Source organism: Dermochelys coriacea, chromosome 1 (assembly GCF_009764565.3).
Source record: "Dermochelys coriacea isolate rDerCor1 chromosome 1, rDerCor1.pri.v4, whole genome shotgun sequence".
NCBI classification, from domain to species: Eukaryota; Metazoa; Chordata; order Testudines; family Dermochelyidae; genus Dermochelys; species Dermochelys coriacea.
The window spans coordinates 344,592,905-344,618,725 of record NC_050068.2 but is presented as its reverse complement, the minus strand read 5'-3'; the positions used below and the strand labels follow the sequence as shown (position 1 = coordinate 344,618,725).

The 25,821-nt window shown below is 40.9% G+C and overlaps 1 protein-coding gene across 3 annotated transcripts in view; it reads right to left on the bottom strand.

Annotated features, from left to right (window-relative positions):
* The window catches only part of MKLN1 (muskelin 1), a 187,118-nt gene that overhangs the window by 5,999 nt on the left and 155,298 nt on the right, over positions 1–25,821 (bottom strand). For all 3 annotated transcript variants that reach the window (XM_038377144.2, XM_038377231.2, XM_038377585.2), the window contains 4 exons: positions 25,231–25,345; positions 22,162–22,301; positions 13,729–13,831; positions 1,717–1,771 (listed from right to left, as the gene is read on the bottom strand). In XM_038377144.2, coding sequence (XP_038233072.1) covers positions 1,717–1,771; positions 13,729–13,831; positions 22,162–22,301; positions 25,231–25,345 — 413 coding nt within the window. The remainder of the gene's footprint in view (positions 1–1,716; positions 1,772–13,728; positions 13,832–22,161; positions 22,302–25,230; positions 25,346–25,821) is intronic.

The window sequence follows — 25,821 nt, the reverse complement described above, 5'->3', positions numbered from 1 at the left end:
ACTCCTTTTTGGGTCAGGATCCCTATAATTATAACACTGACATTTCAGATTTAAATAGCTGAAATAATGAAATTTACCATTTTTAAAATCCCATGACCATGAAATTGACCAAAATGGACCATGAATTTGGTAGGGCCCTATTTATATGTACTGGAACTTCCTCTCTAATTTCTATGATTCACACCACTGGTATCCCAAAGGGATCACTTTTCAATCAATTCTTACTACATAAATTCAGACTTGTCACATTGACTGAAACAAGTGGAATTTTCCTTTAAAAAGATACAGGACACACAAAGAAAGGTGCAACATATCCACATTGTTACAATGGAGATATTAATCTTAACAGGACTAAAAAAAAATACCTTTGGGTATTTACCTTGATCATGTACTGCAAAATATTGGAATACTATGTTACCCAATTAAGAAATAAAGACAGTTTAGATGCTCTCTAAAGTTATGATTTTTTTTTAAAGCTGAAATATTTTACATGAACAGGGCAAAATCAAAGGGGAAAATGATCTTCTAAAATATAATTTAAGTATTCAGTTTCTTTAAAACCATATATGTGCTCTTTATGGGAAATCTAACTCTGTGGCTCATACACAGTGAGAATGTTACAGTAGATAATTCCTTGACACCACTGTGATAAAGGCTAATTTGCCTTGTTACATTAGATCAAAAAAATAACTCAACCTTTGGAGTCAAGGAGTTTTTATTTAAAACTCATCTTAGGAAAATGTATCTGTTGATAATGCTTAAACAAGATCAGCACAACCTCCTCATCCATTAGGACAAACTATGCAGTCTCTTTTTCCCCTACCCTATTAGTTCTTGGGGCTGCAAATTGCCAATTTGGCTAATACCAAAATTATCAGTGCTTGCATGGTATTAAACCAGGAACTGCTAGGCAGCACAGAGTTAGAAAAATAAAAGCCAAGTAGTTCCTCTGGCCTTCTCATAGGTCAATCTCCAAATTATCATTCAAATAACTATGAAAACTATCTTGTTATTGGATATCAGGGGAAACCAATTATGTTTTGGGATTTCTTGTTTTTGTAAGTTTACAACACTGTCATCTTTATTATTCTTGACATTCTGTCCAAAGAGCCAGTTTTGCAAAGAACAAACTAAATTGGTCTAGGAACTGCACTGTGTTTTCACAGCAAACAGAAATCTGTAACCATGCTGCTGGATTCCAAAATGATGCAACACAAGTTCCTTTCTTTTAACTAAGACTTCTGCTTATTTGGGTAATGGCGCAGCATATGGTGTAACAAGAGCTGCAAAATGATCCACTGAGACGTGAATTTGATGACTGCTGTTTTAAAAATGGGCTTGGGGCAATAAAACTAGTGAATAGAAATGTTCCTTCTCAAATATTTAAAGGCACTTTTGGGAGAAAAGGTGGGCGAGGTAATATCTTATTATCCGAAGAAGAGCTCTGGGTAAGCTTGAAAGCTTGTGTCTCAAACAAAAGTTGGTCCAATAAAAGATACTATTTCACGCATCTTGACTCTCTAATATCCTAGGACTAACACAGCTATAACGGTGCATAAAGGCACTTAACCCTTTTACAGTCTGAATGCGTCAACATGTTTGTGGCCTACACTTCTTTCACCTCAACAACAGTAGCAGAAATCTTATCACAGTAATACACCTGGCTACGCTTTGTGGTCTTAACATAATTCATCTCTGGTTCATTATAATACTCACCCAGAGTGGTGAAATCTGAACCAGACTTGAACAGTGCTGAAGCAAGAAGCTGAAACTGTGGGGAAAAAAAAACAAGAACCAAACAAATTATCCAGATGTCTACGTAAGGCAAACAAAAGCTTCTTAAAACATCAAATTGCATTAAAGGTGGCCTAGCACAATGTTCGTTCAGATGTATGGTACGGTGGTTGTTGTAACAGAGGCAGGTAGAGTCATACAGGATTTTGTGACTGCTTTTTTTTTTTAAAAAACTATAACAGTATAGAGTTTACACGTGTCCATCCCTCCTTTTCCCTTCGTTTTTAAGTGAATTCAGTGTTTAAAATTTAGCATGAATATCATGAAAAGCAAGAGAGAGTCCTAGAGATCAAGGTCCTACTTATCCAAAGAAGACATACATCATAAAGGTAATGCAAGCTCCTCCTGAACTACCTCTCCAGATCATTTCTGTCTTGGAATGACCCCTTCTAGGTATGAGTTATGAGTGTGACATTGTCTCCATGCCCATTCAATCCTTGGTTGCCCAGCTGAGATAACTAAAGGTGCCAATTAGCACTGAATGAGATAGATGTTTGTGATGGGCAGAAGGAACTCAATTACAACCACCAACTTTTGTTCATAGGCCAAGCAACCTTTAATGGTTAATAACTTCTGGTCACTACTAACCTGGGCCTGATCATTAGTGTCCCAGTGCCAACCCCCATCCATTCAGTTCCATAAGTTTTGCGTTTTTCATTAAAAGATTCTCAGGCTGGGAGCATGAGACTCAAGAGCGAGAAGGCGATAAACTTCAATGTAGTAATATTCATCCTTCATGTCTGCACCCTTCAGCTACTGGGTGGCAGCTCTGAATAGCAACGCCCCTTCACCATATCACCAGTCTCCAATTAGCAGAGCTATACAAACAAAAGCCAGTCAGCTGCGAACCAGCTGAGCAACAAACAGCAGAGAGGCTAACAGAGGGAGTTTGCCTGAGAGGAGGTATGCTAAGGGCTGCATTAAGGAGGCTGTGTTGGTGAGTATCTGAGTGTCTGTTGTGGGGACAGTTTGACCATGTGCTTGATTGGTTGTTTGAAAAGTGTGAATTGGGAGTGCTTTGATCCAGGGGAGCCTTGAGTGGGCCTGACTGTTATAAAAAGCCAGTCAGCTGCGAACCAGCTGAGCAGTGAACAGCAGAGAGGCTAACAGAGGGAGTTTGCCTGGGATCTGCCTGGGGAGAGTCCACTGAGGCTTGCATCTTGCCAGCTTCTCTGAGTAGTTACTACAACTACTGAGGAAGCTCGTAGAATGAAGGTAATATGGATGGGGAGTGTTCAGCTGTTGTGTGACCTGCACTGGATGTGCCATGTTTGTCTTTCTTCCACAGGGCAAAAGCGACTTTGTACGAAGTGCAAGCTGGTCTCCATATTGGAAGAGAAGGTTCAAGGTCGAGAGCAACAGGTGTCAACCCTGCATTGCATAAAAGAAACTGAAGATTTCCTGGACAGAAGTCAGGATATGCTTCTACGGACACAATGTTCTGAAGATTCAAAGCAGGCTGCACTGCGGGGACAGGAGGACGGTGAAGAAATCTGGCAGCATGTGACCTCCAGAAGAAGAAAGGGGAGCGTCCATGTACCAACAATGCAGATACAGGTAAGTAACCGTTTTCATGTTTTCTCCACAGGTACTAATGCGGAGAGTGGACTAGATGATACATCTGAGGGAAGGGAACAGAAGGAGACTCCGCCGATTGGAAGGCATGAGATGCACTGTCCTAGGGTTGGGGGTTCCACGACCACCACTCCCAAGGAGGCGGCGGGTGGTGATGGTCGGGGACTCTCTCCTCAGGGGGATTGAGTCATCTATCTGCCGCCCCGACCGGGAAAACCGAGAAGTCTGCTGCTTGCCAGGAACTAGGATTCATGATGTGATGGAGAGACTGCAGAGACTCATCAAGCCCTCAGATCGCTACCCCTTCCTGCTTCTCCACGTGGGCACCAATGATACTGCCAAGAATGACCTTGAGCGGATCACTGCAGACTACATGGCTCTGGGAAGAAGGATAAAGGAGTTTGAGGTGCAAGTGGTCTTCTCGTCCATCCTCCCCATGGAAGGAAAAGGCCTGGGTAGGGACCGTCGAATTGTGGAAGTCAATGAATGGCTACGCAGGTGGTGTCAGAGAAGGCTTTGGATTCTTTGACCATGGGATGGTGTCCCAAGAAGGAGGAGTGCTAAACAGAGACGGGCTCCACCCAACGAAAAGAGGGACTAGCATCTTCGCAAGCAGGTTGGCTAACCTAGTGAGGAGGGCTTTAAACTAGGTTCACTGGGGGAAGTAGACCAAAGCCCTGAGGTATACTGGGAGGAAGCATGAGCAGAAGTGCAAGAGAGGGGAGGGCTCCTGCCTCATACTGAGAAAGAGGGACAATCAGCAACTTATCTCAAGTGCCTATACACAAATGCAAGAAGCCTGGGAAACAAGCAGGGAGAACTGGAAGTCCTGGCACAGTCAAGGAATTATGATGTGATTGGAATAACAGAGACTTGGTGGGATAACTCACAGGACTGGAGTACTGTCATGGATGGATATAAACTTCAGGAAGGACAGGCAGGGCAGAAAAGGTGGGGGAGTTGCATTGTATGTAAGGGAGCAGTATGACTGCTCAGAGCTCAAGTATGAAACCGCAGAAAAACCAGAGTGTCTGGATTAAGTTTAGAAGTGTGAGCAACAAGGGTGATGTCGTGGTGGGAGTCTGATATAGACCACCGGAACAGGGGGATGAGGTGGACGAGGCTTTCTTCCAGCAACTCACGGAAGTTACTAGATCGCAGGCCCTGGTTCTCATGGGAGACTTCAATCATCCTGATATCTGCTGGGAGAGCAATACAGCGGTGCACAGATGATCCAGGAAGTTTTTGGAAAGTGTAGGGGACAATTTCCTGGTGCAAGTGCTGGAGGAACCAACTGGGGCAGAGCTCTTTTTGAGCTGCTGCTCACAAACCAGGAAGAATTAGTAGGGGAAGCAAAAGTGGATGGGAACCTGGGAGGCAGGGACCATGAGATGGTAGAGTTCAGGATTCTGACATATGGAAGGAAGAAGAGGAGCAGAATACGGACCCTGGACTTCAGAAAAGCAGACTTTGACCCCCTCAGGGAACTGAGGGGCAGGATCCCCTGGGAGAACAACAGGAGGGGGAAAGAAGTCCAGGAGAGCTGGCTGTATTTTAAAGAATCCTTATTGAGGTTACAGGGACAAACCATCCCGATGTGTAGAAAGAATAGTAAATATGGCAGGCAACCAGCTTGGCTTAACAGTGAAATCCTTGCTGATCTTAAACACAAAAAAGCAGCTTACAAGAAGTGGAAGATTGGACAAATGACCAGGGAAGAGTATAAAAATATTGCTCGGGCATTCAGGAGTGAAATCAGGAAGGCCAAATCACACCTGGAGTTGCAGCTAGCAAGAGATGTTAAGAGTAACAAGAAGGGTTTCTTCAGGTATGTTAGCAACAAGAAGAAAGTCAAGAAAAGTGTGGGCCCCTTACTGAATGAGGGAGGCAACCTAGTGACAGGTTTCAGAGTAGCAGCCGTGTTAGTCTGTATTCGCAAAAAGAAAAGGAGTACTTGTAGCACCTTAGAGACTAACAAATTTATTAGAGAATAAGCTTTCGTGAGCTACAGCTCTCACGAAAGCTTATTCTCTAATAAATTTGTTAATTAGAGAATAAGCTTTCGTGAGAGCTGTAGCTCACGAAAGCTTATTCTCTAATAAATTTGTTAGTCTCTAAGGTGCCACAAGTACTCCTTTTCTTTTTGCGAACCTAGTGACAGAAGATGGGGAAAAAGCTAATTTGCTCAATGCTTTTTTTGCAGCTCCCAGACTAGTGCACTGGGCAGCACAGCATGGGGAGGAGGTGACCAGCCCTCTGTGGAGAAAAGTGGTTCGGGACTATTTAGAAAAGCTAGACGAACACAAGTCCATAGGGCCGAATGTGCTACATCCAAGAGTGCCAAAGGAGTTGGCGGATGTGATTGCAGAGCCATTGGGCATTATCTTTGAAAACTCATGACAATCAGGGGAAGTCCCGGATGACTGGAAAAAGGCTAATGTAGTGCCCATCTTTAAAAAAAGGGAAGGAGGAGGATCCTGGGAACTACAGGCCAGTCAGCCTCACCTCAGTCCCTGGAAAAATCATGGTGCAGGTCCTCAAGGAATCAATTCTGAAGCACTTAGAGGAGAGGAAAGTGATCAGGAACAGTCAGCATGGATTCGACAAGGCAAGTCATGCCTGACTACCCTAATTGGATTCTATGACGAGATAACTGATTCTGTGGATGAGAGGAAAGCAGTGGACGTGTTGTTCCTTGACTTTAGCAAACCTTTTGACACGGTCTCCCACAGTAGTCTTGCCAGCAAGTTAAAGTAGTATGGGCTGGATGAATGGACTACAAGGTAGACAGAAAGTTGGCTAGATTGTCAGGCTCAGCGGGTAGTGATCAATGGCTCCATGTCTAGCTGACAGCCGGTATCAAGTGGAGGGCCCCATGGGTCTGTCCTGGGGCCAGTTTTGTTCAATATCTTCATAAATGATCTGGAGGATGGTGTGGATTGCACCCTCAGCAAGTTTCCCCTAAACTGGGAGGAGAGGTAGATACGCTGGAGTGTAGGGATAGGATACATAGGGACCTAGACAAATTAGAGGATTGGGCCAAAAGAAATCTGATGAGGTTCAACAAGGACAAGTGCAGAGTCCTGCACTTAGGATGGAAGAATCCCATGCACCACTATAGACTAGGGACCAAATGGCTTGGCAGCGGTTCTGCAGAAAAGGACCTAGGGGTTACAGTGGAGGAGAAGCTGGATATGAGACAACAGTGTGCCGTTGTTGCCAAGAAGGCCAATGGCATTTTAGGATGTATAAGTAGGGGCATTGCCAGCAGATCGAGGGATGTAATCATTCCCCTCTATTCGACATTGGTGAGGCCTCATCTGGAGTACTGTGCCCAGTTTTTGGCCCCACACTACAAGAAGAATGTGGAAAAATTGGAAAACATCCAGCGGAGGGCAACAAAAATGATTAGGGGACTGGAACACATGACTTATGAGGAGAGTCTGAGGGAACTGGGATTATTTAGTCTGCGGAAGAGAAGAATGGGGGGGGGGGGGAGATTTGATAGCTGTTTTCAACTACCTGAAAGGGGGTTCCAAAGAGGATGGATTCTAGACTGTTCTCAGTGGTAGCAGATGACAGAACAAGGAGTAATGGTCTCAAGTTGCAGTGGGGGAGGTTTAGGTTGGATATTAGGAAAAACTTTCACAAGGAGGGTGGTGAAACACTGGAATGCGTTACCTAGGGAGGTGGTGAAATCTCCTTCCTTAGAAGTTTTTACGGTCAGGCTTGACAAAGTCCTGGCGGGGATGATTTAGTTGGGGATTGGTCCTGGTTTGAGCAGGGGGTTGGACTAGATGACCTCCTGAGGTCCCTTCCAACCCTGATATTCTATGAGTAATTAATGTTTCCATAAAGATTTAATCAGTCCCTTAAGGCCCTTTATCATTTGTTGACCTTCCTCCTGTTCGCCTGCATCCCTCTGGTACGGAGATGTGAAGATTTCAAAGGAAGGGTGAGGTATAAACATACATAAAACAGAACTAAAATCAATCATTAAGCTTAATGTGCTTGCAGTGCTAAAGATGAGCTTCATTGCCACAGCAAATGGCAATTTATGAAAAAGTGATTCTGGCCCTGATTCAGCAAGGTACTTTATTATTTGTATTATCTTAGCGCCTAGGATCCCCAGAACCCTCTTGCGCTAGGCACTGCACAAACCGAACAAAGAAACAGTGCCTGTCCCAAAGAACTTAGAATCCAAGTAGAAGACAAGAGTAAACGGACAGATACAGACAGAGGAATATAAGGAAACAATGAGACAATATTAGTCAGTATAAAAGACTGTGGGGTCTTAGCTCACCAGCAGCCTAACCACTGTCAATTTTTTTTAATGGCATCAGGTTAAAGGGGAGTTTAAAGAGGGATCTGAAGGAGAACAATAAAGTGGCTTTGCAAGTATTTACAGGGACCTCTTCCCAAGCTGGAGGAGACCAGCTTTACCCCTGCAGCTCCAGGCTGAAGGACAAATGCTCAGTTGCTCTGGAGGGATGGCACATGTATAGTCCAGTCATATTTAGGAGCTACGAGAGGCTCAAGCAAGCTCAATGTGGATGGATTCTTAGATTTTAGCAGCTACCATCTCAGATGTTTCTACTGAGCATATGCGAACTGCAATTTTTCAAAAGGTCTATAACTTAGCAAAATTTGGGCAGATTTTTGTAGAGATTTCAAAAGGCACATCCCTGACACAAAGATCACCTCCTCCCTTTTACCCAGGCCAAATTCAAGTTCTTGTTCCAAAGCATAGTGGTGCTGGAGATCTTCAAAGAAAAGTTCACCGGTATTTGTTTTTTTCCCCCCAACATGGGCAAAACATACTTTTCCCTAGTCTTGTTCTCAGAAATTGCTGATCTGTTTTAGCTGGAGTTTTCCCAAAAAATTCAGACTGAGGCACATGGAAAATTTCAGCACAAATGGTTACAATTTGGCAAAGTTACTCACACTTGAAAAAATGGTCTTATGGGAAGTATAGGGAAATAACTATAAGCAGATCTACTCAGTCCTGTCTATACATAGCACCGCCTACAGCCTAGCACAAAACATTTCCTTCTTTAGTTACAATGCATTGCTCCTTCTACATCTTCCAAGTATGACTGATTCTTTTCATTTATACGGTTACCTTGAACCTATTTATAGAGTGATTATGTGTCCCCACTCAAGTTCAATTTCCAATGTTAGGGAAGTTTCACTCTCAATCTTGCCCTACAGAATTATTTTACTCTCCATTCCTTAGATACTTGTGTTCTGTGTTTTCTCTAGGTTTGTTTATATCCTCCTGAACAACAGTAACATTCCAGGTAGAGTCACATTAAAGCTCAAGAAACTACTGCCTCTGGAGCATAACAAAAAAGGAGGACTTGTGGCACCTCAGAGCCTAACAAATTTATTCGAGCATAAGCTTTTGTGAGCTATAGCTCACTTCATCGGATGCATACAGTGGAAAATATAGTAGGGGGATTTTATAAACACAGAGAACATGAAACAATAGGTGTTACCATACACACTGTAACGAGAGTGATCAGGTAAGGTGAGTTACTACCAGCAGGTGAGAAAAAACACCCTTTTGTTGTGATAATCAAGGTGGGCCATCTCCAGCAATTGACAAAAACATGTGAGGAACAGCAAGAGGGGGAAATAAACATGGGGAAATAGTTTTACTTTGTGTAATGACCCATCCACTCCCAGTCTTTATTCAAGCCTAATGTAATGGTGTCCAGTTTGCAAATTAATTCCAATTCAGCAGTCTCTCATTGGAGTCCATTTTTGAAGTTTTTTTTTTTTTTGTTGAATTGCCACTTTTAGGTCTGTAATCGAGTGACCAGAGAGATTGAAGTGTTCTCCGACTGTTTTTTGAATGTTATAATTCTTGACGTCTGATTTGTGTCCATTTATTTTTTTACATAGAGATTGTCCGGTTTGGCCAATGTACATGGCAGAGGGGCATTGCTTGCACATGATGGCATATATCACATTGGTAGATGCGCAGGTGAACGAGCCTCTGATAGTGTGGCTGATGTGATTAGGCCCTATGATGGTATCCCCTGAATAGATATGTGGACAGAGTTGGCAACGGGCTTTGTTGCAAGGATAGGTTCCTGGGTTAGTGGTTCTGTTGTGTGGTTGCTGGTGAGTATTTGCTTCAGGTTGGGCGGCTGTCTGTAAGCAAGGACTGGCCTGTCTCCCAAGATCTGTGAGAGTGATGGGTCGTCCTTCAGGATAGGTTGTAGATCCTTGATGATGCGTTGGAGAGGTTTTAGTTGGGGGCTGAAGGTGATGGATAGTGGCGTTCCATTATTTTCTTTGTTGGGCCTGTCCTGTAGTAGGTAATTTCTGGGTACTCTTCTGGCTCTGTCAATCTGTTTCTTCACTTCAGCAGGTGGGTATTGGAGTTGTAAGAACGCTTGATCGAGATCTTGTAGGCGTTTGTCTCTGTCTGAGGGGTTGGAGCAAATGCAGTTGTATCGTAGAGCTTGGCTAGACAATAGATCGTGTGGTGTGGTTTGGATGAAAGCTGGAGACATGTAGATAAGTATAGCGGTCAGTAGATTTCTGGTATAGGGTGGTGTTTATGTGACCATCGCTTATTAGCACTGTAGTGTCCAGGAAGTGGATCTCTTGTGTGGACTGGTCCAGGCTGAGGTTGAGGTGGGATGGAAATTGTTGAAATCATGGTGAATTCCTCAAGGGCTTCTTTTCCATGGGTCCAGATGATAACAGGTGACCTGCTAATGTTTACATGCATTAATAGCACTGGGTTTTTTCCCCTCATAGCAGTACCAGACTGGGAGCTTATATTTAGCTTCTAATTTTATCATCCTTGGGTCTACGTCACTCCTTTTCAGACACATGAATTTGGGGACAGCTCTGTTGTTTATATGGAATAGGAAAAATATATATATGTACACTTTTTTAAATCTGTATTAGCAAATCCACTATCTGGTAAGCCTTTCATCTCATTATCTGCCAGGAAGCCATACCACACACTGATGCAGTAATCGATAGCTTTCTATTTGCCCTAGAGACCCGCTAGTCACCCCACCTACAAGCACACCACAACTGTCAGGTTTCCAGGCAGTAACACAGAGACCCACTTCTATCTGATAAAATGATGAACTGCCTGGAGGGCTCTTAAGTGACTTCAAGTGGGATCACCACTAATTTGCGCATGTCAGAACCGCATTACAAATCCATTGTATTGGTGAGTGACAGCACAGCCAGGACATGTACATTGCCTATAGGCAGCGTAATGAGCATTCATGTGCTAAATGATGCCAAGAGGTTCTCAGCTACATTCCAGAATTAAAAAAATAATAGAAAATAAAAATATAATTCCCTTAACCTGACAAATTCATAACAAATGCTAAAATTCTGGAGGTGTCATGCTGTCTCTCATTCACACTACATTAAACAAAATTAGTTACCAAAGCCAGAGCAAGTTTCTCAAGAACAAATTGTCTGTTTTCTTTGGCACTGAACTCAAAACAGTTGAAAAGATATGAAATGAAGTTTAAAAACATGAAATTACTCCTCCTAAGCTAGGATCCTTTTGTGCAGAATTTTACCTTGGTGCAATCTTTTACAGCAATGCTTACAAATATCTGAAATTTGTGGTTCACAACATGAACTGACACCGAACACCACAAACAATCACACTACACTATATCAGGGACAAATCCAATCAGCTTGCTGCTTTTCAAAACTGTGACCAGTGAATGTGAGTTGGTTGGAGACAGAGAAGAGATGGGGAAAGTAAAGGAGAGAGGAAAGACCGCAGTAAGAGGAGATCTGAAGATAATCAAACTTAGCAGTCCTACAATGCTGAGCTATATTCAGCACACACAGAGTCAACAAGATATATTGCCCTTGTTATGAAATAGACCACATCTCTGTTATAAGTTGTGCCAGGGATCATACAGGCATCTGTGCTAGGAAACAATGAAACTTCTGCTTCTATTTTGATCCAAAATATGGCCTCAGTGCTGAGAAGAACACACAAGAGCCATTTGGAGATGATGTGCCAGTGCCAGAAGCCAACTCAATGAGATAGCCGGAAGGGAAATTGACGTCATGGAAATACACCCACTCAGTATCAGTGCAGCGTGGGGCATAAAGCCATCTGACTGGCAGCTCTGTTCTGATACAACAAGCCTATGAGAGTTGAAGCTATTTGAACATAAGAGATTGTAAAGGAAGAAGTTTCAAAAGGTTTTCAGCAGCTGCTCTAGCTCTGCTAAACAGTAAATATTGTTCTGGTAAAGAGAAGCAAGAGGAAAAAGGTCAAAAAACTCAAGCATTAGGCCTGAAAAATAACGAGTGTAGTGATATTACAACTGTTATCCTGAAAAGCTAGAGAGAGGGGCTTAGGGCCCTGCACATCAAGATTGAAACCCTTTTCTGGAATCACAGGTTCACATGGTAGCATGGTCAACTCAAACATTTCATGCTTGCAAGGTAGATAAATTGAATAGCATGCAGTTTACTGTGCGAGTGTCTTGCAGAGACTTCGTAAAAGATTTTGGGATCCTCTATGCACTATATGAAATTTAATTCAAATACTTTTCAAGTTGAAAAACAGCAAAAATTTCCTGTTATTTTTCTTCCTACTCCTGTCCCAAATGAGAGAAAAGATGTGAAGGTAGCTAGTATGAGTGAACTTCAATCTGAAGCTCAGAATTTAGATATGTTGTATGGATACGTCATCTTATAGTTGGCAACATAACCTTAGCATGTCAATTATGTTACTGAAAATGAATTGCAATCTATGATAAAGTAATTAAACAATGATTTCCAGGATCCTAATACTAGCAAATTTATTTTCCAAAGTCCTGTCACCCTATAACCTCAGCACCATATTGCATAATGCCTTCAGTAACAGCCCCACAAAAACAAAGCTTATAGAGGCTATACTTAGACAATTTCTAGTTGCTTAGAACAATTGCATGATTTAGCCAGGTTTCAGAGTAGCAGCCGTGTTAGTCTGTATTCGCAAAAAGAAAAGCAGTACTTGTGGCACCTTAGAGACTAACAAATTTATTAGAGCATAAGCTTTCGTGAGCTACAGCTCACTTCATCGGATGAAGTGAGCTGTAGCTCACGAAAGCTTATGCTCTAATAAATTTGTTAGTCTCTAAGGTGCCACAAGTACTGCTTTTCTTTTTATGATTTAGCCAGCATGCTAAGGGGCTTTGAGCCAGAGACTCCCCAAGTTCTTATCACAGCTTTGATAGTGACTTGACACATGAACTAGGGAAAGACATTTAGTTACTGAGCCCAATTCTTGTCTCATACCAGCTTTACAACTGTAACTATCCACTGACTTCAGTGGAGATACTTCTCATTTGCACCAATGTAAGGAAAGTAAGGAACACCCTAACCAGTTAAAATGGGGCAACTGAGACAGAGTGATAAGGGTTACATGTTTGTACAGCACTTTGAAGGTCCGAAGTACTATACATAAGTGCACATAGAAGCAAAACCGAAAAGCTTATCCTAAACTTCATAAATTCGGTAAGTTATCTAGGGCTGCTACTAGATTTCCTTAATCCCTTTTGTAAACTGACATGTAATGGAGAGGCGCAGTCTGAAATTCTTATCAGCCCTTGGGAATTTATTGCTTCATTCGTGCTTTGGGAACAAATTTACTCCTAGAAAAAACAAATATGTGCATTGAAAAATGTGATAAAGCCAAATAAAAGCCCTAGTGATCAACATACATTAAAAAAATCCAGAGTGAGAAATGTATATTCTGGAGAAGAGCTCAATTTTTTCCTTCAGAGTTATTTAAATATGTACAACCCAAATGAAAAAATATGCTGTGATCATCATCTTCAGGGGAGATGTCCGATAGAGTATCCTTTTACATCTTAATACAATACAATATAATAGCAGCATTTCCCTTTATTGGGTACAATATAATGCACTTTCCATAACACAACCAACCAATTAACTATAAGCCTGTGCCATTTTATACAGAGTTTATATTTCATTAAAACCCCCACAAGTCAGCACATTAGAATTAAATCTAAGGCCCCCCTCTGCATGCAGTTTTTGTACTGATAGCTATTTTGGTATGGGGTGTGGAATTTTTTTAAAAATAGAAATAGTTATACTGGTATAAAGGTGCCTTACACTGGTGTAACTATTCCCATATATAAAGGGAATAAGCTATACTGGTATAAGTACCTTCATATCAGTATAACTGCAACCACATTAATTGTACCTCTATTCTGGTACAGTTAAAGAAATACAATGTGTGTGTAGACAAGGTCTAAGAGAACCTAAGGTCGTTTTAAAAAGTTCCACAGTATGAACCTTTACATTCTATTACTAAAAAAAGGAGGTAGTTTTCACCCTTACCTCTTTTGTCTCCTCAGGGTCAGAATGATCCACAGTTACATACAAGTCATTCTGTAAGTATTTCAGTGCACTGAGTGGGTCAGTTTGGGCCTTTTCTTCAAACCTGTAAAGTGGAAAGAGATAAGCAACTTGTATGCTATAAGACACTCAAAACAAGCACTGTTTTCATTTAGTTTGAGCTCAGTTACTAAACATACTCCCTACTCTTTTGTGGGAGCAAAAGTCACACATGCAAATTGTTCAGTGATAGCTGCTTAAAGCACATGAATTCTGTGACAGTTCAGCCCCCTCCTGCTAAAAGTCTGGGCTCAGAAGCAGCATTCTAAGGTGCTTGGGAAATCAAAGCTAGTGACTTTGATCCCTTTGCTAAAACAACCAAGTATTTCAAAGATGTACAAGTTGTTGTTCGTAAGGTACTCTGTACTAAAACATTAGACAAATAAGTGTGGTGTATCCATTTCACAGAAACTGAGGCATGAGGAAGTGAAGTCACCTGCCCAAACAGCAGAATCAGAGATAGAACTCAACATTCCTAACACCTACTACCTACAATCAAGACACAAAATGTCCAAATCCTGATTTAACCGCCTTTAAAAAAAAACAGCAGCACATTTTAATCCAAAATATTCCCTTAGGAATAATACAAGGGCTGCAAATGTCTTAAAAGTATGGTATTCAGGCACCCTCCAACCAAAGGGAATAAACCTAGGATTTCAAGTTGGTCTGACCCAAAGACAATGAATGGACAGAACCTTGCTTTGGAGATCGATTCTCTCAATTACATAGACTTTTCATTCGGTTGCTTGAAGAATTTGTTCCCCCCCCCCCCCCCCCCCCCGCCATGTCATTAACTGAAAGGCCCTTCCAGTTCTATGGTTTGTAATATCGATCAAAGCAGCTACTCTCATACAGCTTATTTACAAGTCAGAAAAGAAGCTGCTGTGACTCTTCTGTACCAAAAGCACTTAATTGTTATCTACATTGTGGATCTTGGAAGGACAGAACTTGGGATAATCTGTTTCAGAAAGCATGGGTCTTTTTAGAAGCTAAAGGGAGACTTCACTGCAATAGGCCACTCACACACTTGAGCAGGTCTGACATTCCACCCAGCAGAGGGCAGTGATGACACATCAGCCAAAATAGTACTCTGTTTAAAAAGATGCCAAATCAAGAATGACAGCAATTTTTTTTTTCCCCAAACAGATGCAGTTTTATATCTTACATTTTTCAATGGGCTGAACCTCAGTGCCAACCCAACTGTGCTATGCTAAGGAGTTTCTTCAGTTTTGGTTTAGAATATCTCCTTTGATCAGGGTGGATAAAACTGTTTTAAAATAAAAAACAAAAAACAGTTTCTTTACATTGTATTTTATTTAAATTAAATGAATTTTCTTTTTTAAAATAAATGTATTGGAAATTAGGACAACATATGTTAAGGCCTAAACTTACTATGACTTATTAAAATAAATTAAATAAAAATATTTCAAGTATCACATTTGCTGCCAAAGTTTTAAAGAAAGTCAAACTACTGAACTGATGGGTTTCAGAGTAGCAGCCGTGTTAGTCTGTATTCGCAAAAAGAAAAGGAGTACTTGTGGCACCTTAGAGACTAACAAATTTATTAGAGCATAAGCTTTCGTGAGCTACAGCTCACTTCATCGGATGCATTTGGTGGAAAAAACAGACTGTTTTTTGGCTCTTTATGTAGCCAGCACATTTAAGGTAGCATTATTTAACTAAAGAAAATTTGAAAATACTGTTTTTGTCATGAATAAAAAAAAAATCAACCAATTAAGAAATGCGTCATTCACCATTTTCTAAAAAGTAAAAATTAAGAAACTGATTACATTTATATTAAGCAGTAACTGCTTAAATAAAATGTCCATATAATATATCCTTTTGGTTAGCAAAAAGTATCAAATTTAATGTAAAAGCTACATTTAGTTGCTAATCAATATGTATTAATGGTTACCAACCAATGAGAATCAACCTTCTTTTACAAAAATAAAGATACAAATGCAAAACATGATTATAAAAAATTATTTAAATCAAAGTTACTGCTTGCAGATTTAAATCAGCAATATAAATGATTTTGGTTTAAATCAAGTCACTCTGTCTTTGATTATCTCCTTCCTTTAAAAATATCCCTTTCAGGAAGCTGCATGGATGGTCCAAAGGCAGAAGTCACCATGAATTAGCAGTCAAAGAGTAGGAGAGATTGTTTGATGTGATCTTGACAGTATACCAGACTCACCAGTAACAAGTGCTGGTGAAGCTTCAGCTCTATTTCATATGACTAGAGGCCTCAGTTATTGTACAGTACAAAACAGGACATTCAAGCCCAAATTTTCAAAGTAATTTTCAAACGTGAGCATGCCTGACTATGCAAATCTACCTGTTCACGCACTGTTTTCCACATGGCCATTTGGGAAAAAAAAAAAAAGTGGTCTTACTGAAAAGCTAAACTGAAACTTTAGCTAACAGCTGCATGCTACGAGCACACACTTCTACTGCACAGTACGACATCACAGAATGCTGCCATTGCCCCTAGGGATGGTTCCAATCTCCATTTACAGTAACACAAAATGTAGAGCTAGATTCAGGCTATCAACTAATAAATGCAGCCATTCTCAATAGGCTCATTCAGCTAATCAAACTACTAAGTGAACTGTAGCTGTCATTTTACCATGAACCTAGTCTTCATCTCCCTATCATGAGAATAACCCACACCAAAAAGTAGGACTAATTAAAAAAGGCGTCCCCCCTCCCCCCCTAGCCTGATCAACCGAACAGAGCTGGGCTCTGGAGAGGAAGCAATAAAAATGGTTGCTAGGGGAGTGCCTCTTGTCCCATTGCCCCCTCGCCTATTTGCTGTAAAGCAGCAGTGACCCTGAAATAGCATAGACCATTTGTAAACCTGTCCTTAACAAATCACTTGTCGGTAGCCTTAAGCATGAGTCTAAGCAAAGATGCCTTTTAGCAAAGGTGAAATAACCCTCCTCAAGTTGTACTATTAGGGCTGGTGGGGAGAAAGAAGGGAACTTACTCCATATGATGCATTAGCACCCTCTTTAAAACAAGAGCTCCAGGGCCCACTCTAGGACACACAGTGCCTAAAACACTTCAGTTAAGAGGCATATCATAATCATCTCTAGACCACCACCAGCAGGAACAGATGATTTCTTAAGATCTTGTCATCACGTGTATATCCTCAACAAGAGAGGGAGAAAAAATGAAACCATTTGCAGAAAGACCATAAAATTGGAGATTCTTCATTTAAGGAAGTTTCTAGCTTTCTCCCTTGCTACCATCCTTCACAAGGTATGTTTCACAATCGACAGATCCCCCAGCGTGGACAGCCGTGCAGAAAATATGTTCCTAGCTAAACAGCAGTAGTGGTGTGAACTAACTCCTACCATGACTATTATGAAGAAGTGTTTCAGAGTAGCAGCCGTGTTAGTCTGTATTCGCAAAAAGAAAAGGAGTACTTGTGGCACCTTAGAGACTAACAAATTTATCTGAGCATAAGCTTTCGTGAGCTCACGAAAGCTTATGCTCTAATAAATGTTAGTCTCTAAGGTGCCACAAGTACTCCTTTTCTTTCTGAAGTGTTAAATCTTTGTCTGTCCAAGGCTTTAGCACAGCTTGATGACACAGCAATGCTCTTATCTCCACTACAAAATATAATTGTGTTGGAGATTACATTATGGTTATCAGCTTAATTGAAAATTAGGGCTGTCAAGTAATTAAAAAAATTAATTGTGATTAATCGCATTGTTAAACAATAGAATACCATTGATTCAAATATTTTTGGATGTTTTCTACAATTTTCAAATACATCTATTTCAATTACAACACAACACAATACAAAGTGTACAGTGCTCACTTTATATTTTTTATTACAAGTATTTGCACTGTAAAAAAACAAAAGAAATAGTATTTTTAATTCACCTAATACAAATACTGCAGTGCAATCTCTTCATCATGAAAGTTGAACTTACAAATGTAGAATTATGTACAAAAAAACTGCATTCAAAAATTAAAAAAAATTTGAGCCTAAAAGTCCACTCAGTCCTATTTCTTGTTCAGACAATCGCTCAGACAAACAAGTTTGTTTACATTTGCAGGAGATAATGCTGCCCGCTTCTTGCTTACAATGTCACATGAAAGTGAGAACAGGCGTTCTCATGGCATTGTTGTAGCCGCTGTCATAAGATATTTATGTGCCAGTTATGCTAAAGATTCATATGTCCCTTTATGCTTCAACCACCACTCCAGAGGACATGCGTCCATGCTGATGGCAATCCAAAGCAATGTGGACCAACGCATGTTCATTTTCATTATCTGAGTCAGATGCCACCAGCAGAAGGTTGATTTTCTTTTTTGGTGGTTCAGGTTCTGTAATTTCCGCATCAGAGTGTTGCTCTTTTAAGACTTCTGAAAGCATGCTCTACACCTCATCCCTCTCAGATTTTGGAAGGCACTTCCGATTCTTAAACCTTGGGTCCAGTGCTGTAGCTATCTTAAGAAATCTCACACTGGTAACTTCTTTGCGTTTTGTCAAATCTGTAGTGAAAGTGATCTTAAAATGAACAACATGTGCTGGGTCGTCATCCAATACTGCTATAACATGAAATATATGGCAGAATGTGTGTAAAACAGAACAGGAGACATACAATTCTCCCCCAAGGAGTTCAGTCACAAAATGTAATTAACACATTTTAACAAGCGTCATCAGCATGGAGCACGTCCTCTGGAATGGTGACCGAAGCATGAAGGGGCATACAAATTTTTAGCATATCTGGCAAGTAAATACATTACAATACTGGCTACAAAAGTGCCATGCAAATGCCTGTTCCCACTTTCTGGTGACACTGTGAATAAGAACATAGCATTATCTCCTGTAAATGTAAACAAACTTGTTTGTCTTAGTGATTGGCTGAACAAGAAGCGGACTTGGAGGCTCTGAAGTTTTATATTCTTTTGTTTTTGAGTGCAGTTATGTAACAAAAAAATCTACGTTTGTAAGTTGCACTTTCATGACAAAGATTGCACTACAGTACTTGTATGAGGTGAATTGAAAAATACTATTTCTTTTATCATTTTTACAGTGCAAATATTTGTAATAAAAAATATACACTGACTTCAATTACAACACAGAATACAATATATATGGAAAATGTAGAAAAACATCCATAATATTTAATATATTTCAATTGGTATTCTATTGTTTACCAGTGCAATTAAAACTATGATTAATCATGATTAATTTTTTTAATCGCTATTAATTTGAGTTAATCACATGAGTTAACTGTGATTAATCGACATCCCTAACGAAAACCAAATAAACTCCTATAGTTCAGCTAGCGAATTACATAACACACAAAAGTGGAATGGTGAGAAGATTTATTTTCTGCATCCAGAGACTATCAGTTTGCAGCCCTCAAGCATGAGGACTGATATACTTTGTAACTTTTTGATCCAGTTAATATAGCTGAAAGTGCTAGGGAAAAAATGGATCCCTTTAGCATGGGGTTACGCCTTCCCCAATCACATAACTCTGCAAGGGAGACTTCCCAAACAATGTGGGAGCACTAGCACAAGGTGGTATCTTTGCCCTCCCTCCAATGTGGGCTTGGGAGAAAGCTGCAAAGAGAGGCAGGCCAGAGACTCCAGCCAATGGGGGCAGAAGCAGCTAAAGCAGAGATTGCTGCACTCAGGGATGGGGGCGGGGAGGAGAATAGGGCCCAGCCAGGCCACCCCTCCCTCCCAGCAAACTCCTGGACCCAGAATGGTAGAGTGGAGCAGAGAAGACCCCCTCTCCACCACACACTCTGGGGGCACTAGGACCTGATGGTGTCTTCCCTCCCCAAAGCACCATCCTGGCAGTGGCGTGGAAGAAAGCTGCAAAGAGTAGCCAGCCAGAGACTCCAGCCAGAATGGGCAAAAGGATCTTTGGAGAACTTACCCTAGTTTTGACTGGTCTTTTTCTGCTCTGTATAGCGAGGGTTGGAGTAAACAGCCAGTCTCTTCATCCCAGCTTCACGCTTATCTTCTCCCATTCTGTCCCCCTCACCCCTCTTCCCTTCAGTGTCTCCTCTGTCCCTTCCCTTTAGCTTATCCCCTTCTAAGTAAACCCACCAACCACCCTCCCACTAAAAAATATGGAAGTAACCCGTGACATTAATTTATCACTTTGCTCAGTCTGCTTGTGTGTTTTGTCCCTTCCCTCACGCTGTGTATATTTAGACTGTAAACTCTTTGGGGCAGGGACTCTGTTCTGTGTTAGTGTAGTGCCTAATACAATGAGTCCCTGGTCCATGACTAGTGTTCTTAGGTACTACAGTAATATAAATAATGATATTGTTATTTCAACGTTTTTAATTTTTGCTACATTTACTTGGCAACAAGTTACAGAGGTAGCCTTAGGCTTCCCTTTAATCAGTCTTAAATGGGTTGGTTACATTTTAACATTTCAGTTTCACCCCATTGCCATTTTACAGGTCTGAGTAAACAGGAGCAGCCAAATGGTTACCACTAAGAAAGTAATTGTTCCATACACCTAGCAGATTCATAGAGCTTAAGGCCAGAGGAAACTTATGATCTATTTCAGAGTAGCAGCCATGTTAGTCTGTATTCGCAAAAAGAAAAGGAGTACTTGTGGCACCTTAGAGACTAAAATTTTTTAGAGCATAAGCTTTCGTGAGCTACAGCTCACTTCATCGGATGCATTTGGTGGAAAAAACAGAGGAGAGATTTACACACACACACACACACACACACACACAGGGAACATGAAACAATGGGTTTATCATACACACTGTAAGGAGAGTGATCACTTAAGATAAGCCATCACCAGCAGCAGGGGGGGAAAAGGGCCTAATCACATCAGCCACACTATCAGAGGCTCTTTCACCTGCGCATCTACCAATGTGATATATGCCATGTGCCAGCAATGCCCCTCTGCCATGTACATTGGTCAAACTGAACAGTCTCTACGTAAAAGAATGAATGGACACAAATCAGACGTCAAGAATTATAACATTCAAAAACCAGTTGGAGAACACTTCAATCTCTCTGGTCACTCGAGTACAGACCTAAGAGTGGCTATTCTTCAACAAAAAAGCTTCAAAACCAGACTCCAACGAGAGACTGCTGAATTGGAATTAATTTGCAAACTGGATACAATTAACTTAGGCTTGAATAGAGACTGGGAATGGATGAGTCATTACACAAAATAAAACTATTTCCCCATGTTATTTCTCCCCCCCACCCCACCCCCCACCACTGTTCCTCAGATATTCTTGTTAACTGCTGGAAATAGCCTACCTTGCTTATCACCATGAAAGCTTTTCCTCCTCCCCCCGCTGCTGGTGATGGCTTATTTTAAGTGATCACTCTCCTTACAGTGTGCATGATAAACCCATTGTTTCATGTTCTCTGTGTGTGTATATATCAATCTCCCCTCTGATTTTTCCACCAAATGCATCCGATGAAGTGAGCTGTAGCTCACAAAAGCTTATGCTCTAATAAATTTGTTAGTCTCTAAGGTGCCACAAGTACTCCTTTTCTTATTATGATCTAGTCCAACTTTCTGCGTCTGACAGGCCACAGAGCCTCACCAATTAACTTCTACATTAAGCCCATAACTTCTGTTTGAGCTATACCACATTTTTTAGAAAGATATTCACTCTTTTTTTTTAAAACAGACTTCAAATGGGGAACCAACCAATATCCCCTAGATAAGTTATTCCAATGGTTAAGTGCCCTCAATGTTAAATAATTGCACCTTATTTCTAGTCTGGATTTGTCTAGCTTCAGTTTCCAACTTCTGGATCTCATTCTCCCTTTTTCTGCTATATTAAAGATCTATCTACTATCAGAAATCTCTTCCCCATGTAAGTACTTATAGACCTTCATCTACTTTCTTCTTAACCTTTTCTTTGATAAGCCAACTAGGTCCATATGAATCCGAGAAACATTTACATGTGAACCAATAAGGGGATAAATTTTCAGATGTGCAAGGGAATTTGGACTCATGGCCTTGTTAACACCACTGGAAGAAAGACTTGCCTTCTAGAACACTGCTTTAGGAATATGTCATTGAATTCTTTAAGAGGCAACAAGAATTTCAGGGTTTATTTTGAAAAGCAGCAAAATAATAGGGGAACCTATAACAATTTTCAAAGATTCTCCCTATTTCCCCACAAAACTTCTATCCAGATACTCCATGAATGTTCAGTATACCATTCTGTATACCTTGAAAAATACACAAGTGAAAAATAATTGGGAAACTTATGACCCATTACATAATCAGGGCAATTGCATATCTACAAAATAATGAAAGATAATATTCAAATTCTCTAAAAAGCTTTTGGAAAGGCTACAACTTGTAATTCATCGTCTCAAAAGAAGCCGTCTTGGCTATTATACCTGTGCTTTCTTATGAGGTATTTGCAGTGTCTCAACAGGTATTCCTTCGAAGGCCGACAGAGCTTCAGTGACCAGAAGTCATCCAGCCTCATCTTTGGAGAGCAGGATTTGCCAGGATTTCCTCCAAACAAATAATGAACCTATGTAGGCCAGAGACATTTTTTAAGTTGACATGTGCACATGCATAAAACATTTGCTGTACATTTGGCAAGTCATGTCTCTGAAGATGTTATTCTAGTACATACACAGGGTGGGGGTTTTTGTAAACCTATTCCAAGTTATTACTAGGCTTGCTTCATTCTACTGAATCTGCTGATTAAAAAATTGAGAAATAGTAATTCTCCTCAAGCTTACTATCTAGCATGGTGAAAAATAAGTCTGTGCTGTCAAAGACTAGTACGTGTCTTACTTTAAGATAACTTGAAATGATCTCTAATATCCATAAACTATATAACTTTTCAATGTTCTTTAGGTTACTGTATCTATTGAAGAGAGAAGCCCATATTAATCCAACAGCCCTTCAAAGTGAATAGGATAGTGACTATGTGGAAGTAACACTAGAAACGCAACCTTTTACTGTATATCGTCTCCCAACATATTTTGCTCATTAGGCTTTGCTGGCACTGCTGCTCAGAAAGACTTATGGCAGAATGACCTCCCAACAGTGACAGATTGCTAATATACTCTCCATTCTTGATCTGCAAGACCCTGACTCTGAAGTAGACTTAAACAATTATCTGCCAGAGGCAGACCACCAGTATGTGGTAGGGCCAAATTAAAGCATAGCTACTATAGGGCCTAGGGTCCAGGTTCCTGGAGTCACATGACAAAAGAATCTCTTTTGGTTGCAAAGAAAGTCTTGAAAACATAACTTTGCAGACAGCCTGCAATAATGGTGCTCTGAAGTACTAACTATTCTAGTTTCCTAATGAGTTACCAACTTGGAAAACCACTACTCCGGAAGTGCCATCACCATAGCAGAGGGCACTGGGGGGATCCTCACTGCTACCACTGAATCACGATTCTGATGGAGAGATGTGAGCAGCTCTCTGGGTTTGTGAAAGCCAAGTCCTCTCTCTTCTGAATTAGACCCCAACTCATCTGAAGACAAGGACCAGTGGTCTAGGGAAATGGTTCTCAACCAGGGGTCCAGGGCCCCCTGGGGACTGTGAGCAGGTTTCAGGGGGTCCAACAAGCAGGACCAGTGTTAGACTTGTTGGGGCCTAGGGCAGAAAACCAAAGACCCACTGCATGGCGCTGAAGCCTGGGGCCCCCTGAGCCCCGCCACCTGGGGCTGAAACAGAAGCCTGAGCAACTTAGCTTTGTGGTGTCCCCTGCTTACTACCCCCCAACACCAGTCTTGGCTTTTATATGCAGAAAACCAGGTACTGTGGCACAAGTGGACCATGGAGTTTTTACAGATTGTTTGGGGGAGCCTCAGAAAGAAAAAGGTTGAGAACCCCTGTTCTAGGGAGGCCTAAGAATGCTCAAAGGATAGTGATTGTGGGCTGAGCCCAGTCCAGCATAATACTTTTAAGAGTAGAGGTATCAGGAGCTACCCACAAAAATAGGGATGGGTCCTCAAGGACTGCTAAGGCCCCCCGATTGTTTTAATATGACTATGGTATACGGACAAATACTCAAGTAGCCTCTTGAAGTACAGATTTGTATTTGTTATCTTATTATACAATAGCCTGGTTATGAGATGTTCTACATGGCAAACTCCAAGAGGCTTGTTCACTTCAGCTCCTACCTTAACTGGAGGCGAGGCAAAGCAAAGAGCTAATGGGATAAAGCATCAAATTAGAAAGGATGCATCCTGAAATGAACCAGCCCCACCCATGATTTCATAAGTAATTGCTATTATTGCTTTGGAACAGATAAAGCATTGATGAATATTATAATCCACTGTAAGAGAGAGAAGAATTAATTGCACACAGTCAGTGCTAAAGAATTGGTATGAAAAATGGAAGGAAAAACCAAGACACTGAAAATTAATACATTTGAGAAAGCCCCTGTTCCCATCTCCCCCTGTTTTTGGTCATCTATGGGTATACAAAAAGATTTATATGTATAAACAACAAGTATGATGTACAGTTCACATTCTTCTGGTTTGCATCCTGCAGTACCACAAACTCAATGTTACAACTTTTAGTCTCTGACATCGAAGGCTGTACATGCGAGTCTTCCTACATACCCAAATTACTAGAAGCTGTGGCACTAATGATCAGTTAAATGATACAGCACTGGTAAATGCATTACAACATCTCTGCTCTAAGCCTCTATTTTTGCCAGCGCTAAGGGCAAGTTTTGAAAAATAAAGTCATGTTGTTGAAAGCACTTCAGCATAACTAAGATGTTTCCCTCTAATTATGAGGCTGAGTCCATGACCTCTTTACAACAAGGAAAGCAAGAAATACCGATTTTTTCCCTTCTTTTACTGGATTTAAAAAAAAAACCCACTTATCACCTGAAAACTCATCTGTTGAATACTAAATATCCCATAGAGAATTCTGCAATTGCAGAGACTCAAAAATTTCTCCTCCTCCATGTATTCATTTCCTCTCCCCCCCCCTCCCAAATTCACTGTTTTAGAGTCCATAGAAGGGAGACGACTCATTTATATCAGGGGAATCCAGAAAGGTCATTTGAACAGAGGCTTCTAAAAATATATATGGCTTCTCATATAGAGTGAATTCAAGATAGGAGCCATGATTCAGCAACAATGTGGCACTTAGAATTCTGCTCTCAGTCTTGTGTGGTCTATGACATTTAGGATATGTCTACTTTGCAATATAGAGGTGTGATTGCAGCATGGTTAGACACATGCGAGCTCTAACCATGCTAGCACTGCTAAAAACAAAAGTGTGTATGTAGTGGCACATGCTTTAATGCAAGTATATATCCAGGGGTCCCCAGCACACTTGGAAGCCTGCGCTGAAGCCTGCAATGCTGCACCCACACTGATGTTCTTATCCATGCTGCACACAACCAGCTTATTTTTTAGAGCTGCAGTTATGCCAGCTAAATACAACTGAAATCTAGCACTCTGAAAATAGATATCCATACCTTGTGCAACTCATCATACACCAGCTGATGGGCAAACCTTGGGCAGGGCTCCTCCTCCTGAAGGCTTTTACTTGGATTATCTTTTGCTGCTTGATCGTTCTTATAGACACAAGACCTGAAACACAGAGTAATATTCAAACAAACATTCTCCCACTAGCAAATCAGAATTAGCTACAGGTAGAATAAGCAGTTAAGTTAGTGAAAGAGAAGGTTGCATGAATGTGGGTGGTTGATTAAAACTCATTGTATGCAAGGTAGGTATCTGGCTCCTTAACGGAGGGCTGTGGGAGAGTATCAGAGAAAAGGCAGGAGACAATGGCCATTCCTAGGGTACAGGTGGTCTTATTAGTTTCAGTTTGCCCCACCTAATCCCAAATTAATGTACCATTCAGGAAATGCTTAACCCCTTCCTTGTGAACCACAGTTTTAACACAACTAGATGGTAACCTTACTTCAGGTCTGGTGTTGTATGAAACACTGTCACTTCCAAAGGGTAATATGTAATACAGCATCAGAATGTAATGATATTTGCTTTCCACAATCAACTTTCTGTGCAACTTTTCACAAGTGATGTATCAGAGTATTCAGATT